The sequence below is a fragment of the Etheostoma cragini genome, chromosome 12 (genome assembly GCF_013103735.1).
Source record: "Etheostoma cragini isolate CJK2018 chromosome 12, CSU_Ecrag_1.0, whole genome shotgun sequence".
Taxonomy (NCBI): Eukaryota; Metazoa; Chordata; class Actinopteri; order Perciformes; family Percidae; genus Etheostoma; species Etheostoma cragini.
The window spans coordinates 2134171-2150551 of NC_048418.1; the positions used below are offsets into that span (position 1 = coordinate 2134171).

General features: G+C 42.8%; 1 protein-coding gene across 1 annotated transcript in view; it reads left to right on the plus strand.

Annotated features, from left to right (window-relative positions):
* LOC117953968 (disco-interacting protein 2 homolog C-like) overlaps nt 1–16381 on the plus strand; it is a 157324-nt gene that overhangs the window by 89618 nt on the left and 51325 nt on the right. Inside the window, 5 exon segments of the mRNA XM_034887386.1 lie at nt 2614–2651; nt 2653–2707; nt 7846–7995; nt 10195–10314; nt 12930–13127. Coding sequence (XP_034743277.1) covers nt 2614–2651; nt 2653–2707; nt 7846–7995; nt 10195–10314; nt 12930–13127 — 561 coding nt within the window.

Sequence of the window (16381 nt, forward strand, 5' to 3'; positions counted from 1 at the left end):
GGCTATTGCCATATTTTAAAATTTTTCTGCGTGAGCGTGGGCTACCAATAGATCAAGCCTGTCCTACAGTGACCGTAGCTAAAGCTAATTAGCAGCAAGATGCCTCCTTTCTCCGTGGATGATTACTACAAACTCCTCCAGAAGATTGCCCTTCTGGGAACAAGGATTCACCGATTAGACGTGAACGTGGAAGTAAACGGATCTTGTGGAAATGACACCACTTTACCATGGACCCAAAACAATGGACTAAATGAAGGACAGAAGGACAGAGACAGAGACAGAGACCAACATCTCAGCCAAAAGTCATAAGAAACCTTTTGAGATTTGTTTTTTGGAATGTGCAAACTCAAAATGCTCATTAATACAGGTGGATTTGTTCCTGTGGCAACTCAGACGCCAGCTATCAATCTGTTATTAAACATGTGATGGTCATTTTGTCTGCTTGATGATCCCATGTTGCAGCAATAACATAGATTTGAGATGAACAAACAGAGAAATGTTTCTTTTTTAGATGAAACAGACGTTGACAAAGTTTCCTTATAGGGGACGTCATTTGACATTGGGAAAAATTAGAAGTTGGAAAACAGGTAATAACTTGCAACATATCGCAGAATATTGCAATATGGTTAAAAAATCGCGATATTATTCTATCAAGGCTTAAGTATTGTGATGATATCGTATCGGGAGGCCTCTTGGGATTCCCACCCCGAGTAAACACACTTAAGATGTTTCCTTTTGGGGATATCATTTGAAATTGGGAAAACTTTGAAGTTTTGCAATATATCACAGAATATTGCAATGTGTATAAAATCTGCAATATTGTATCGTGACATAAATATCGTGATGATATTGTATCCTGAGGCCTCTTGTGATTCCCACCCCTAGTATACACATAGTTTATAATTCTGTGTTTACCGGCTCTGAACCTGTGAACATCTCAAAAGACACTTTTATCCAAAGCGACTTCCAAGTAAGTTGTTTTCAACCTTGAAGGTACAAACTCCAGACAGCAAGAATCAAGTGCAAACACATTAGCTTCAAAACAGCTGTACGGCAAAGAGCAACATGAAACTGGGAGCGTGTTATTATTATTATTATTATTATTATTATTATTAATATTATTTCCGAAGGGGCAGTTGGAAGAGATGTGGTTTTTAGCCAGTGGCGGGAGATGTGTTTCAGGCAGTCTGCTGTCACGGATGGTTTTGGTTGAAGTATATTTCAGACGGTCTTTCCCTAAAAAACGGCCACATTTGTCGTTTGTTCAAACAGCAATTACGACCTATGTTTACGTTTAGAGGGGCAGCGCCCTCTAGTGCCCGTGGTACTTATGACACGGGCGACGCACTTTGTTAACCATATGTTAAAAACCTCGGCCGTTACCTTCTCTGGTCTAGATATTAGGACGGAAAACGCCCCTGTGGGAGGAGTAAAGGGCCGATATCGTCGTATGGTTTGGAGGACTTGTTGGTATATTTTGTCTGCTTTTTGTGTTCATTCAGAGTCCCTTTTGGTTGTATAGTTCTACAAGGTGATCTACACAGGCGCATACATTCATACACTTTTTAATAGCAAACTCTGACAGTTGGAAATTTCCGTTACATTACATCATGCACATTTTTCAATTGGCGTAACGTTTCGTTGAGTCTTTTCCTAATCACAGAGGAAGGTCCTCTGTTTATTACAGCGCAGCTCTGTTTCTCATTTCCTTGTTCAAGGCCAAAGCAGCAGGTCGACTGTGTTGTGTGTGTGTGTATTTGTGTGTATGTGTGTGTATTTGTGTGTATGTGTGTGTGTGTGTGTTAATACTTAACTTTTGTTCCGGTGTCACTCCTTTCAACCCTAACAGGATCTATGTGGACGATCTGATGGTTACGGTTGACTTTTGGCTGAGTTTGGTTTCAACAGAGCGCGCTGTGTGTGTGTGTGTGTGTGTGTGTGTGTGTGTGTCACCGGCTGCCTCTTTACTTTCAGATAAAAGCACTGAGAGCTTGTTTGTGCTGTTGTTGTTGTTGCTAGGTGGTTATTGAAAACCTTTCAGACACATATGGCCCTCTTTTGATCACATTGGAAATAGTTTGCATCTAAAGAACCTGTGAGCACTCAAATAAAGTCTCTTGAGACGGCCTGTTCTCATGAAGCATTTGTCAAGTTAAGCACTGTATTTCTTTTTGCCAATCAGAGGTGGTCTTGCCAGACTCCAGGTATTGGCTGAGTCTCTATCTGATGGGTCAGAGGCAGAGCAGGAGTGTGGCTGTGAAGTTTAACGTTGGTAGTCCTCAGAGAAGAAGAAGTCGGTCATTTTCTGGCGCAGATCAGAACCCAAATGGAAACGTAAACAACTGAAATTGCTGAATATTAGAACATTGTGTCACATTGGTTATTACAGTGACTTATAAAGTGTCAGGTTTAGTTCCATCACAGTGTTAATAGTGTCAAAAAGCGTTAGCTGACATTGTTGAGTGGTGGTCAAACACTTTTGCAAGGCACTGTATCCATGTCACACTCTCATTAGGGGCTGAGTCCTAAAGAGCAAAGACTCCAGTGCTCTTAAAGAAGGGTTCCTGAAGCACACTCGACCTGACCCCCTCCCTTCTTGTTCCACACATGCAGGCCTTTTATCCCACCCCTCTTTGAGGAGGAGGATGAGGTCTGTCTGTGCCTGTGAGCACGGTAGGGAATGGAAACTCTGGGCCGGGACGCTCCGGTAAGTTTGAAATCGGAGCATGGCTGGCAGGGAGAGAGAGAGAGAGAGAGAGAGAGAGAAAGAGAGAGAGAGAAAGAGAAAGAGAGAGAGATGCAGGCTCAGTCTCCTGCCATCCATCAGCGCATTTTCCGTCATGTGCTTGCTGTTGGAGTTGTGGCCCTTGTCGGTTGTTCCCTGCTGATCACATTTGTTGTTTAGTCATGTTGTGAAAGTGCAGATGGATACATGTCAATGCTAACATCACTAGCATTGTGCGTTGTCGTTTGTGTAGATGCATAAACAACAAAGCCATGTGTTTTTTGTGGGTTAAAACACACAAAACAAGCTGTTGCTTACAGCTTTTTAGAGAGCGAATTGATGAGAATCAACAATGCTTTTAAAAGGTAGCCTGAAAGCAGCTTGTACAAATGAGTTTTCTCTCTTTCCAAGGTTACTCTGTTCCGTGTTGTTTATTGATTTGGATAATTATGCAGCATGTCTTTCACTTGTTTGCTCAGCCAGAGGCAATCTGCTTCCAAACTGCTCTTCATCTGAGCCAGAGAGCAGATGGTGGAGGAATGTAGGCTGTCTGCCTGCCTCATCCTTTTAGTTTGGTGTTTTTCCTTTTTTGTAATGCGGTATTCTTAAAATGTGCTACCTGGAACAGGGCTGTAGACCAAGACCAGGACTAGTCGAGATGCAAGTCCAAAGAGGTTCAAGTCCAAGTCAAGTCCGAGTCCAAATGATAGACCGAGACAGAACAAAAATGAATCTTTTTCAAGACCATTTACTATCATTTTCTTAATTCATGTGGCATTAGAGACAGTATATCTTCCATTTAAAGAGAATCATTTTTAGGGCTGGGACGATGTGCTTTTGTCCCGATTTGATCCTTTCACGATACATGGGTGCTGATTCGATTTGTACCGCAATTTTCGGTTATTGCGATTTTCTATTCATTCTTTAACAGAAACAAAAGTTGAATAATAACACTTCTAGAGACAATACATCATGAGGCATTTCTAAAAATAACTTTTCTATAAAGAACACACAACGCATGTCAGTCAGTCAGACATTTTGTTTCTTTCTGACAAGAATGATCTGAAACAAACAAAAGGATATCGTCTGCATACATCAGCAATTTATGACATTTGTCAACGATTTGTATGCCTGGAAATGCAGGTTCTCTACATTTGGCATCCGCTAGCGGTTTAAGTGCAACTGCAATAAAGTGAAGGAGAGAGAGGGTCTCCCTTCCTCGTGCCTCTTTCCAGTTCAAATTGAAGGGAAATGATGCCGCTTGTAAGCACTGACGTGGTGGGGTGAGTGTATATGAGCCTATTCCAAGCTAGGAACATATTGCCGAAGCCAAAGCATTCCATGGTGGAGAGCAGATAATGCAACTCCACCCTGTCATACGCCTTTTCAGGCCACCGAGATAGCAGCTATGGGTAAGGTGTTATCCTGAGTGGCCCACATGATATTTTTCAAAATAAAATACGTCGTGCTCACGGCGTTTCGTATCTCCCTGCACTACACCTTGAAAACACAGCACAGCGTTGTTCCCCCTCTACTTCTCTGGGTGGAAACAACTGTTTCGCTGTTGTTTTGGTTTTGTGGTTCTGTTCTACGTGACTTTGCGAGATCTCGTGGGTCCACGTGACTTCAGCTGTCAGTCATGGCCGCAGCCGTTCTGCAACATATGAGAACGAAGCCAACACGCAGCCACAGTTGGTGGAAATCCATGGTCACGCACCCTCATAAAAATACATTCTGATGCCACACACAGACACACACTCTCTCTCGGTAAACAGCACACAACTTCATAGTCCGTCTGAGTGCAGACAGCCCAGATGTTGCAGAGACAGACCGACACACTGCTACAGTAATTAGCATGCCTGTGCTGTGTACGGCACTATTGATATGCAGTCCATGTCTGGATAAAGAATTCTGTTTGGTCTCGCTCTCTTTGGCTCAGTGCTTTGCTGGGAATTATTTCCCCCCCTTTCTCTCTTTTATCCCTTGTTTCTTTATCCTTCCACTATATAGCTTTCTTTTTCTGACTTGTTTTCAGCCTTTTAAATCACATTCAGTTCCATCTTAGTCAGCGTCAGTGGCATGAACTGATAGATGAGAAGAAGAGGATGAACTTTTACCAGAACATCTGTGTTAGTATGCTGCATTTGGCATTTAAGTAGGTTTAGAGAGCTAAAGATGAAAAGAAATGCAGAAATCAATCAGTACACATGGAGGACATGAAGCCACCAAACTTAGACACACAGTTAGATTAGGTTGCTATTTCAAAAAGAGACAATACAACCAATTTGAATCTAGTAAATTTAATTTAAAGTAGGATTTTTATCATGTGATCGTGTCTGTTTTTCAGTGTAAATCAAGATTAAAAATGAATAGCTCACTACAAAGTAGGTATGCTGTACATGATGTGTATAGAGAGAACAAGCGTTGATGAAATATGAAGTAAGAGAGAGAGACTGAGATCAGAGCAACAACACATTCTACTTCTGTCGTTTGTTGGTTTTCTTTCTTTAAATCCTGTGACTGCGTTTACATGCTAAATATATTCAATTTTTTGCCCTTTTTCCTAAAAAGAGGATATTCCCACTAAGACATTTACAGGGCTAATAATTGTGTTTAAATGCTGCCGTGCTGAACAGGATTTTTTTCAGTTTTAAACCAATGGCGGAATTGTCCGACCATGCTTTTGTTCCTTCAGCCTTCAACAATCGGAAGGTCAGTGGTTCAATCCCTGGCCCTGCAGTCCCATGTCGAAGTGTCTTTGGGCAAGACGCTGAACCCCGAGTTGAACCCAGATTGTAAATGTGTGTGAGTGTTTATCTGATGAGCAGGTGGAACTTTTCAAGTGGTGTGGCGAATGTTTCCTGGATAAGGGAAAAAGCTTTGTGTAGTCGTTAAGACTAGAAAGCAAAGGGCCACAGGTCGGAGTCAAACCAGCAGCCGCTGGGTTAAGGAGCAAACGTCTACATATGTGCGCCTGCTCTACCAACTGACAACAACGGACAGAGCTGACTCTGTCCAGCTTTCCATCAAGCAAGAGGCCGTAAACTGTCACAAACTGCTGTGAAACCCCCAAAGTGAGACGCATATTTAAAATGCATTATACATGTCCAAAACATGTCTTAAACCCTAATAATACAGACATATCCAACATGTCTTAAACCCTAATAATACAGACATATCCAACATGTCTCACTCAGAAAATGAAAAAGGCCTCATTGGGAATATCCAAGCTGTTCACAAATTTGGAATATTGTCATATTCTGAATAAAAGTGGAATATTAGTGTTGGCTGAATGGGAGCCGATCTCTGCAAACGTCTCCTTAACCCTCATGTTGTCCTCATGTTGTCCTCATGTTGTCCTCATGTTGTCCTCATGTTGTCCTCATGTTGTCCTCGGGTCAAATTGCACCATTTTCACATTTCACTGTTCTTTTTAATTCCCCAAAATAACATGACTGATTCCTCACAACGCTCTTTGGCAAGTACAAATCTCTACTTTCATTAATTTTGGGGCGTCTTATTCAATTTTATAGCATTTGAAAAAGAAATTGAAGTGTTGTTGAAATAGTATTGAGTAAAAGTTGAAATATTCCAGTCTGTGATTATCCATCAACATCCATTCCTTTAATTTCAGTCTGAATAATTACTAATTTCTGCTTTTGTAACACAAACATTAGGTATAATTTCCTATAAATGAGGTTTATTGACCATAAATTAACTGTAAAGTTAATAAGTTAGTGTAACTAAGTGTTGAAAACGCCAACAAAGTGTCAAAAGTGTTGAAAAAAGGGACAAAATCGTAAGAAAAAGTTAAAAACATCGATAAAAGACGATTATTGGGATTAATGGGTCTGTGTAAATTAGATAAGGGTCTAGAACTAACTCTATCTGTAAAGTGTCCTAAGATATCTCCCGTTATGGGGGCGGCCTATAGCTCACTCTGTTGGCTGAGTCCTGCAGCGGTCCAGCCTGCGGCTCTTTGCTGTGTCATCCTCCATCTATCTCCCCCTTTCTCAACTCTTTCTTTATCTAATAAAGGGGAAAACATATTTAAAAGATAACTCTTGTTATGACACCATATGAAAAAAAAAAAAGCCCTTCAAGAATGGCTAACATGTGGTCTGAGAGGAGATGCTGCAAATAGAGTTGAATAGAATTGAATTGAATGCAAATCAACAGGAAGCGACACACCGACGCACATCCCCCTTTTTTTTAGATTCAACACACATCTTTCTCCCCACATCATTTCATGCTCCGACCACTCAAAGTAAATGTCCCCTCGAGCAGAACGGTAAACGGCGTTTGATGTTGTCGAACAGCAGCAGATCCTCTCGAAAGAGGTACATTTGAAAAATGTGATGCTTTTTTATAAAACACCAGGCGCAACAGATAGGCTGGAAAACAATTTAAATGCAGCAGAAATGTGTGAGAAACGACCTTTAAAAAACAATGTTCAGGTGTGGGTGTTGATGGAAATTGAGTCAGGTTGTTTTTTACCCCTCAGAGAAAGGCAGGCGTTGCAGTACGTGGTGCTGGGTAGTGTGTGGGGATCGACCGATATTTTTTTATATTTTTATTAGTTTCGATGCAGACACTGAATTGTTTTTTTTAACTGGCTGCCGATTTTCTCGATCCGATATTTGGAGCCGATACTGCTTTCGCTCCCTCACTTTACTGTGGCGTGAGAAAGTTTACACACCCAGGCTAAAGTTGATTAAAGAAGAATAAAAATAAAAAAATAGGAAAATCCAACTGTGCACATTTAAGTTGTCCTTTTCAAGTGAGAAAAGTGAGATTTTTGTCTTTTTTGACTATAAAGCAGGTTGAGGCGCTATATAAATACAGTGAAAGTATCAAAAAGCTTAATCCAGAAGCTGTGCCTTTAATCGAGCCGTCAGGCTTCTGTCCGGTTGTGATGTCACAACTTTACTGTATATAGGTAGAAAGTGCTGCGATGGCGGTGCAGAGACGCTGAGAGTGCACATGCAGACGACCCAGGAAACACTAACCAATCAGAGCAGACTGGGCATTTTTGTGAAGATGGGCGTCTTTAAGAGACCGAGTGTTTCAGACCAAGGGGGATTACAGTTATATTCCCTCCCCGTTTTCTCCCATCCCAGAGAACCACTCTGCCCCTCCAGATGTCACCAGCTACACCAACAACACGGCGGCCGACGACATCCAGGTGGAGAGAGCCCCGGGCGCCGGCACCGCGGCCCAGAGACAGACGCCAAAGTACGGCAACGCCGAGCTGATGGAGACCGGAGACGGTGAGTAAGGGAGACCGTCTGGGGAGAAGGGCGGCAGGGCCCGGGGAAGCAATCATTATGGTAACAATAACAAATAAAGTACATAAAAAGACTAATATTCATTTATTGTCTTCCATGATCTTTTTCATGCAGTGAAACTTAACCCTTGAGTTCTTCTTGGTTCAAATTTGACCCGTTTTCAAGGTTCTTCTATATCAGATATATGGGTTTATACGGGTACCGACCAAATAGCCCAACATTAACTTGGATGCATGCATGTATATTGTATGGAACCCATTCTTCGCAGGTAAAATTATGATTAATTTTATTTGAATTTAGTGAATCAGTCTGTGATTTACTCAACATCCTCTGATCTTAACTATAAGTCAAAATACTTACTACATAATTTCTGCTTTTTTTCCAACTTAAAAATTGGGTTTTATGTCAGGTCTGTTGACCATGAATGAATAAAGCGTTGAAAAGAAGGACAAAAATGTTTTAAAAAAGTGTCAAAAGCATCAAATAAAAGTGCCAAAAAGAAAGTTTCTTTCAAATGTTGTTCAACAACAAGTTCAACCCAAGCGTTAAGTTTGCTCCTCTAATGGTGACAATATTTACATATTTTACTTTCGTTAACAGCTTTGTAAACTCTGGACAGAGATACTTTACTCATGAACAGATCTCCAGACCTTTAGGGGGGACAGATGTCCTCGGCTGCTAGTAACTGCGTGGATGGTGCGTTATAACGGAAGACTTGTATCGTGTGGACGCGCCGACAGTTTTGTTGTCATTACTTAGAAATCCTCATGGGGGGGGCAAAAGAAACTACTTACTGTAGCTTCAAAAACCTAACTCAATCTTAAAAGACTGAGCTTAGATAGTCAGATTAAGTAACTATTATAAGTTATATATAAAATTATATATAAGTAAATATTGTAAAATGCAGAGTCCTGGCAATCTTACATTTTTATTTGTCCATATTATCTTTTTTGCTTCAAAGAGAGCAAATGTTGCGGTTGTTGAGACGGCAACACAAGCCCACAAGTTACAAATCAAAACACCAAAATCAAATTTTTCCGGTTTAGGGGGGCTCGGAAACGCCAGAGCAATGGGAATGCGAGGTGTAAACGTAGTAAAAGATATTCTGTTTTTAAACCAAAATGCAGAAATGTGAATGTAGCCTGAGGGAAACAATGACCTCATGACGGTTACCTGCAGAGACATACCTGACTCCACTGGATTATACAGCTCACCGACTTCTTCATGGTCGCTTTGCCAACGCTCAGTTATGTCTCTGGCTCGCCCAGCTGCTCCAACCAAATCTGCCAAAACGGGTCTTTTCCTCCAGATCTCAGCACTTAGACGTCCATCCCTCTCTGTCTTAAAGCTCCACACTCCACACCGTTTGGTTTGAAATCAGACGCAATGAAAGAGCAGTTTGTACCTGTCTCTCTCTCTCTCTCTCTCTCTCTCTCTCTCTCGTGTGCTGTCTCCACGTCTCTGCCATCGCTGAGCGGCGTGTTCAGCTTTGGTTCTTGTTGATTGCTCACTCGAGGGACAACGTGCCACTTTGATGTAGATTTGAAACTTGTGGATGTTTTTCTTTATCGGAGATGAAGCAGCAGAAGGCACTCAGGGTATCACTCAGTGGAGTGAGACACTGCTACGACTACTTCAACACGGGCACCTGTGAAAGCACATTTTGGAGTTTAATATGGGACATTTGTGTGTGTGTGTGTGTGTGTGTGTGGGTCTGTGTTTGTGTGTGTGTGTGTGTCTGTGACTCTGTGTGTTTGTGTCTATGACTCTTTGTGTGTGTGTGTGCGTGTGCCTCTGTCTGTCTGTCTGTCTGTCTGTGTGTTTGTGTGTATGTGTGAGTTTGTGTGACTCTGTGTGTGTGCGTGCATGCGTGCGTGTGTGTGCCTCTGTCTGTCTGTCTGTTTGTGTGTGTGTGTGTGTCCCTGTCTGTGTGTGTCTGTGTGTTTGTGTGTGTGTTTGTGTGTGTGTGTTTGTGTGTGCCTGTGTGTGTGTGTGTGTGTGTGTGTCTCTGTGTTTGTGTGGTTGTGTGTGTGTGTGTGTCTCTGTGTTTGTGTGGTTGTGTGTCTGTGTGTGTGTGTGTGTGTGTGTGACCGTATGTGTGACTCTTTGTGTCTGTCTGTCTGTCTATGTGTGCGAGTGTGTCTGTGTGTGTGTGTGTGTGTGTGTGTGTGTGCTCTGCAGGTGTACCAGTAAGCAGCAGAGTTTCAGCCAAAATTCAGCAGCTGGTCAACACGCTAAAGAGACCCAAACGGCCGCCGTTGAGAGAGTTTTTTGTCGACGACTTCGAGGAGCTTCTTGAAGGTAATAACTTCCCCTACTTCCACACCGACACATGCACGTGCTTCCCCACATCATCATTTCCCAGATAAACATTTGTATAGTTTGTCCCTTTTTCTTATTCAACCATGTACAGAGCAATACTTTGCACATCTCCGACGTGAGACAGGTAAGTAAGTACTAAGTAAGGTTTATTTGAATAGCACCTTTCACAGATAAAAATCACAAAGTGCTTCACAGTAAAATGTCACACAATACCAACAAAGTGCAATAAAATGCATAAGACACTCAAAAGCAAATATAAAACATAAAAACAAAACCATAGAAAGGTGCGTTATAGGGGGACACTCCTGCTCACTGTCTAACTTAAACAAAATATATAAAGTGTAATAAGTATTAGTAGGCAACGTTTCCGTACTAGATCGTCAGATTTTACCTGAATACTGTCTGGTACTGAGACGTTGCCTACTATTAATCTTAATATGTTATTTTTGCAAGTCATTGGGACTTTTGGTCAAAATTTTCAGACTTTTCAGTTGGATCTGAACCAGAATTAGGTGTGTCCGTGGTACTGAGAGCACAAATGAAGCCTTTGAAAATCAGATTTCAAAACATCTTACTGCACACTCTGGAAAGGATTGAACCATTAGCCCCCGTACTTTATTTACATTAGACTCTCAAAAGATAATACATAGAGAAACATTTAATAACATGGACAATGATTCACGCAGCTGAATTACTCGAGCCGAGCTTGTTAGAGCTTCTTTTCCCCAATGTGACAAAGACGGAGACCAACTGATGAATATTTCTTTGTGTTCCCTGTATCACAAGCTGTAGAGACAGAAGTAAATTCATAATTTAAGCATGAATAACAAATGTTGGAAAGACTACGCTTGGCATCATGGTATTCTGCTTAATTAAAATTTAAATCACTTCCAAAGATCAAATGCATCAACGCTGTGAAGACGACTGGTGCGTGGATGTGTCAAAACATTGTTCATTTAATGTCTCTACTGATATTTCAGCAGTAATACAGCGCAGACATGTGGTTAAGTTATTGTTAGAATGGGCAGAATGTCCTCTTCCACTTCCTGTTCATAGGCAGGCCAAACGTCAATCACGCACCGAATACAGAGACAGGGACGATACTTCGTGCCACTCGTCATCTGTCTCTCTGTGTGTTTTTGGTGGACCTGCGAGTCCGCTGAGCTAATCTAAAACCTGTGTTAAACTCATTTCAAGTGCCAAAACAATTCATCCAAGTTTGTTTTCCCAAGAGATTTCAAGACATTGAACTTCAACGTTTCAGCTTTAGGGCCAAAGTTCCTATGATAAGTGCTCTAGGACAGATTTGGGTCCCACTGCAGAGAAAGCTGAGCATTTGAGTTTGTTCTGAACATTTTAATATAAAACACATGGATACCAAGCTATATCCAAATACCCTTAAAGGTGAATTTAGGAAGATACGTATGTAGAAATGCCCTTGGACCTTAGAGTATTAAAAAGACTGAGAAGTCAATGCGGAGTTATTTTTAAGGCCTACTGTTATATCTCACATACAAAGACTTTGACTCATAATTAGGACAACCTAAGCAAACCATGGAGAGTTTAATAAAAAGAATAGGGCTTTACGAAGAACTGAGCCCGGTGAGTTTTCGTTCCTTCCCTCACCTTTGGTCCTGAAGGCTGGGTCATGGCCAAAAGAACAAGATCCAGGGTACAAGTGGCCGAAATGGATTTCCTCAGGAGGGGGGGTGGCGTCTCCCTTAGAGATCGGGTGAGGAGCTCAGTCCTCCGAGAGGAGCTCGGAGTAGAGCCGCTGCTCCTTCACGTCAAAAGGAGCCAGTTGAGGTGTTTTTGGCATCTGGTAAGGATGCCTCCTGGGGCGGTCCCTAGGGAGGTGGTCCAGGCACGTCCAGCTGGGAGGAGGCCCCGGGGAAGACCCAGGACTAGGTGGAGGGACGTCCAGCTGGGAGGAGGCCTCGGGGAAGACCCAGGACTAGGTGGAGGGACGTCCAGCTGGGAGGGGGCCTCGGGGAAGACCCAGGACTAGGTGGAGGGACGTCCAGCTGGGAGGAGGCCTCGGGGAAGATCTAGGACTAGGTGGAGGGTAGTCCAGCTGGGAGGAGGCCTTGGGGAAGACCCAGGACTAGGTGGAGAGACGTCCAGCTGGGAGGAGGCCTTGGGGAAGACCCAGGACTAGGTGGAGAGACGTCCAGCTGGGAGTAGGCCTTGGGGAAGACCCAGGACTAGTGTGGAGGGACGTCCAGCTGGGAGGAGGTCTTAGGGAAGACCCAGGACTAGGTGGAGGGATTATATCTCCAACCTGGCCTGGGAACGCCTCGGGATCCCCCAGTCGGAGCTGGTTGATGTGGTTTTGGAAAGGGAAGTGTTGGGGTCCCCTGCTGGAGCTGCTGTCCCCGCGACCTGATAGCGGATAATTGGGCAGATGGATGGATGGATGGATGGGCTTTACAAATATATCTTCTACCATGTATGTGTGCATATAAATATCATGTAAAAGGTTTTTCAAGTTATGAGAAACTGTGATATGCTCTTTGAAAGGCTGGTTGTCAAGAAAACTGTCAAGAAACCTTAAACTTACAAACTCTTGACTCTCCTCTTGGTTAATCCTGCAGTCCAGCAGCCAGACCCTAACCAGCCCAAGGCGGAGGGGGCCCAGATGGTGTTGCTGCGGGGCGAGCAGCTGGGCGTGGTAACCAACTGGCCCCCGTCCCTGGAGGCGGCCCTGCAGAGGTGGGGCACCATCTCTCCCAAGGCGCCCTGTCTCACCACCATGGACAACAACGGCAAGCCGCTCTACGTGCTCACCTACGGTAAGCAGAGCCTCGCTGCACACGTATCGGGGTGGGAAACCACGGGGGGGTTGGGGTTTGGGAGTTAGGGGTTGGGGGTTGGGGGTTGGGGTTCCCCTGGGTGGGGGCAATAGAAGAGAAACACTTTTCAGAACAATTGTAATGTTTTTCTCTCTAGCTTTGGGCCTTTGTTGTGAAATGGGTGAATTGTTGTAACTTCGCAATGTGAACTCCCTGATTGGGAACGTAGTGGCTAATGCCACATTTGAGGATTTCGGGGGCAACTGAAGGAGGCAATGTTGAAGTATTTGGATTTAAAACTGTTTTAATACTTTTCTTTGGCAAATATAACCAGTTTCTCCATTTTTTGTTTTTGTTTTACTGAAGAAAGAAGCCAAACTTCCCGAACCCTGGCAGCCATTCAAATGCTGTCAGTTAAATTGTCCAAGGTGTAAAAATTAGGAATGATCTTATCAGTAAACACGTAAAGAAGCTTACAGATCTGACCAGACAGTTTTCAATTATCTGTGCTACAGTTGTGTGTGTGTGTGTGTGTGTGTGTGTGTATGTGTGTGTGTGTGTGTGTGTGTGTCTGTGTGTCCTCAATGAGTTCATCCTGGGGAAAAAAGCCATCGTGTCTTCAATGAGTTGATCCTGGATATCGAATTGTTAAAGGAATCGGGGCTGTTGTTGATGATTAGTCTCCAGAATATATCATGGATGACAAATATGAATCTGAGCCTGCTTGATTTTCTCTCAACAGTTGATCACAAATGCTTCCAGTCATTTTTGTTGCATCATGAATACTTTGTTCTCTCACATGAAAACATACATATCTGACAGCCCACATAACTTTCATGTCACGGTGAAGTTGTCAATATACTGTCGTAACATATTGATCAATACTGCAAAATTGCTGCATTGTTTTTTCTCCCCATTGATTCCTGTTTTTTTCAGCTCGTGCAGTATGTCTGCTCTGGTGACCTGATTAACAGAAGCACCAAACAATGTTTAACACCCGCTGTGTGAGCATAATTCCACTAATGGCAGCCAGACAGAGCGGTAAGCTCATTAGCAAAGTGTGAAGAAGACACTTTTAAGAAAGCCGCGCTGCTACAGAAGAGGGAAAGTCTTTGTTTGTCTTCATCCCGAAGGCCCAGGTTTCCAGAAGATACTTTTAAACGAGTTATTTGGTTTTTAGGAATATATCCTGAGTGAATCACTAGACAGTCTGTGTAGGTCATACCTCTGTTATTCCTTTGGTGCTGATAGGATTTTTGCTCCTTTTTTGCTTCAATTTATAGAAGTTCCGGCTGCAGTAACATGGACGATGAGTTTTTGAAATCTGAATCATGTGCTTGTTTCTTCAATCTCTGGACTCCTTTAAGACCTTTAGTTTGGATCACAAAATGCAATGTTTGGCACAGATACTAACATCTGATGGCCAACACACTGAAGTTAGATTAAAACCTGTGCATGAAGGAGCCATTGAACGAAGCCTTCACAGCTACACTCAAGGTTACGCCAAGGTGACATGCACTCCACAAAGAAGGAATTACCCATCAGGCTCGGGGGTAGGGTTACGTTCTACATCCTTGACGTTCCACTTCCACGATTGCTTCAGTGCAACAGGAAACTCTACCAGATGCATGTTTTGTCACCGATGTCTGTTACCTTCGTCTTTCTTCGTGTTGGCATTTTGAGGACTCTGATAGCTAGACTATCTGTCAAACTGAGTTATCCCTCGCACGACTTGAACAACCTTTACACATGTTCCAGCAAAACCAGTTCCTCCCCCGGGCTGTTTAGCAGAGGCACCGGGCGTAGCTTAGCGCTGCTCACAACATGACAATTGTGGTGATTTATGTAGTTAACGACACATCACACTAGTGTAGGGTTGTGCTGGAGGCTATCAACAGGTTAAATCTGACACTGGAGTATGAATTCCCACGCCAGAGGCAACGACTGCCTTCCACAGAAGTATAAACCCACCATTAGTGTTTCATCTGTCAGAAAACAAAGTCAATGTAGTGTAAAACAACTCTTTAGCGGTGAGAAGTGAGCAGACTCTGCCATCGTCCCCGCTCCCTGAACACATCGCCGAAGCTGTGAATCACATCACGTCCTGAACCCAGCTTCCGTGCCCCGGTTTAGGATTACATTCAAATTGGAATAAACTCTGCAGTGCACTGGCTGAGGGCTGCAGTAAGCAGCCGGGTTATTTGTCTCCCAGAACGACAGCGGAGAAAACGACTTTGGGTGCGGAGGACGTGAAGCGATTTAGCCTCGGTGGCCAGAGTTGCTTCCCTCAGGTTCTCATGAGTTTAGAGGCGGAGAGAATGGAGAGACACCGAGAGGACACGCAAACGCACACATTTACATCACACTGCCATGCACACATACATGTATGCACAAGAGTTTAAAGACATACTCACTCACTCTTTTATTTCTAACTACAGTTTGTCCCAGAATGGCAGTGAAAAAAAACACTTCAAAGTAAAAGCGTGTGTTCTCTTTTAACTTAGGGAAGTAAGTGAAGATATTAACAGTAAAAATGTTTAAATTGTCAGAAGTATTTATGAGGAGTAAAGTCAAGGGCTTAACTTTGAGTTCAACATGTGGGGGGGGAGGTGGGTACAACCATAAAATGGTTTAAAAAAAACTTGGAAAGAGAGACCAAACAAAGCCAAAGGCAAAAATGCGGGAAAAAGCGCAACAACATGTAAAAAAAATAAAACACTGACAAATCTAAAAACAAACTTAAAACATTGTCACAAAACCTCAAAAAAAAAAAAGGCACAAAAAGACAAAATAAATAAATAAATAAAACGTTGAAAAAGCTATGAAATCTTTAAAAAGAAACAATAAGTTGTGGATAAGCCCAGTTTTATTCAAAAGAGAAGCAACGGAAAGAGAAGAGGAAATAAAGGAACAAAGAGGGGGAAGTAGAAGAAACGATCAAGGACTGGAAAGAAACTATAGAATTAGAAAAGAACCAGAGAACAAATGAAAAGTCGGGGATAGAATATGAAAAGGAAAAAAGGAAACAGAGGGGTGACATTAGGGGGTCGGGGTCATCTCTTTATAATAAACTGTATCTCCAGCTGGCAGATGCATGGAGAGAAACATACATATTTCCCTGTGAAAGCAAAAGATTCAACTGTATCAACTGTGCATCAACTGTCTGCAAATAGGCGTACTGTGTGTGTATGTGCGTGTGTGTGTGTGTGTGTGTGTGTGTGTGTGTGTGTGTGTGTGTGTGTGTGTGAGTGAGT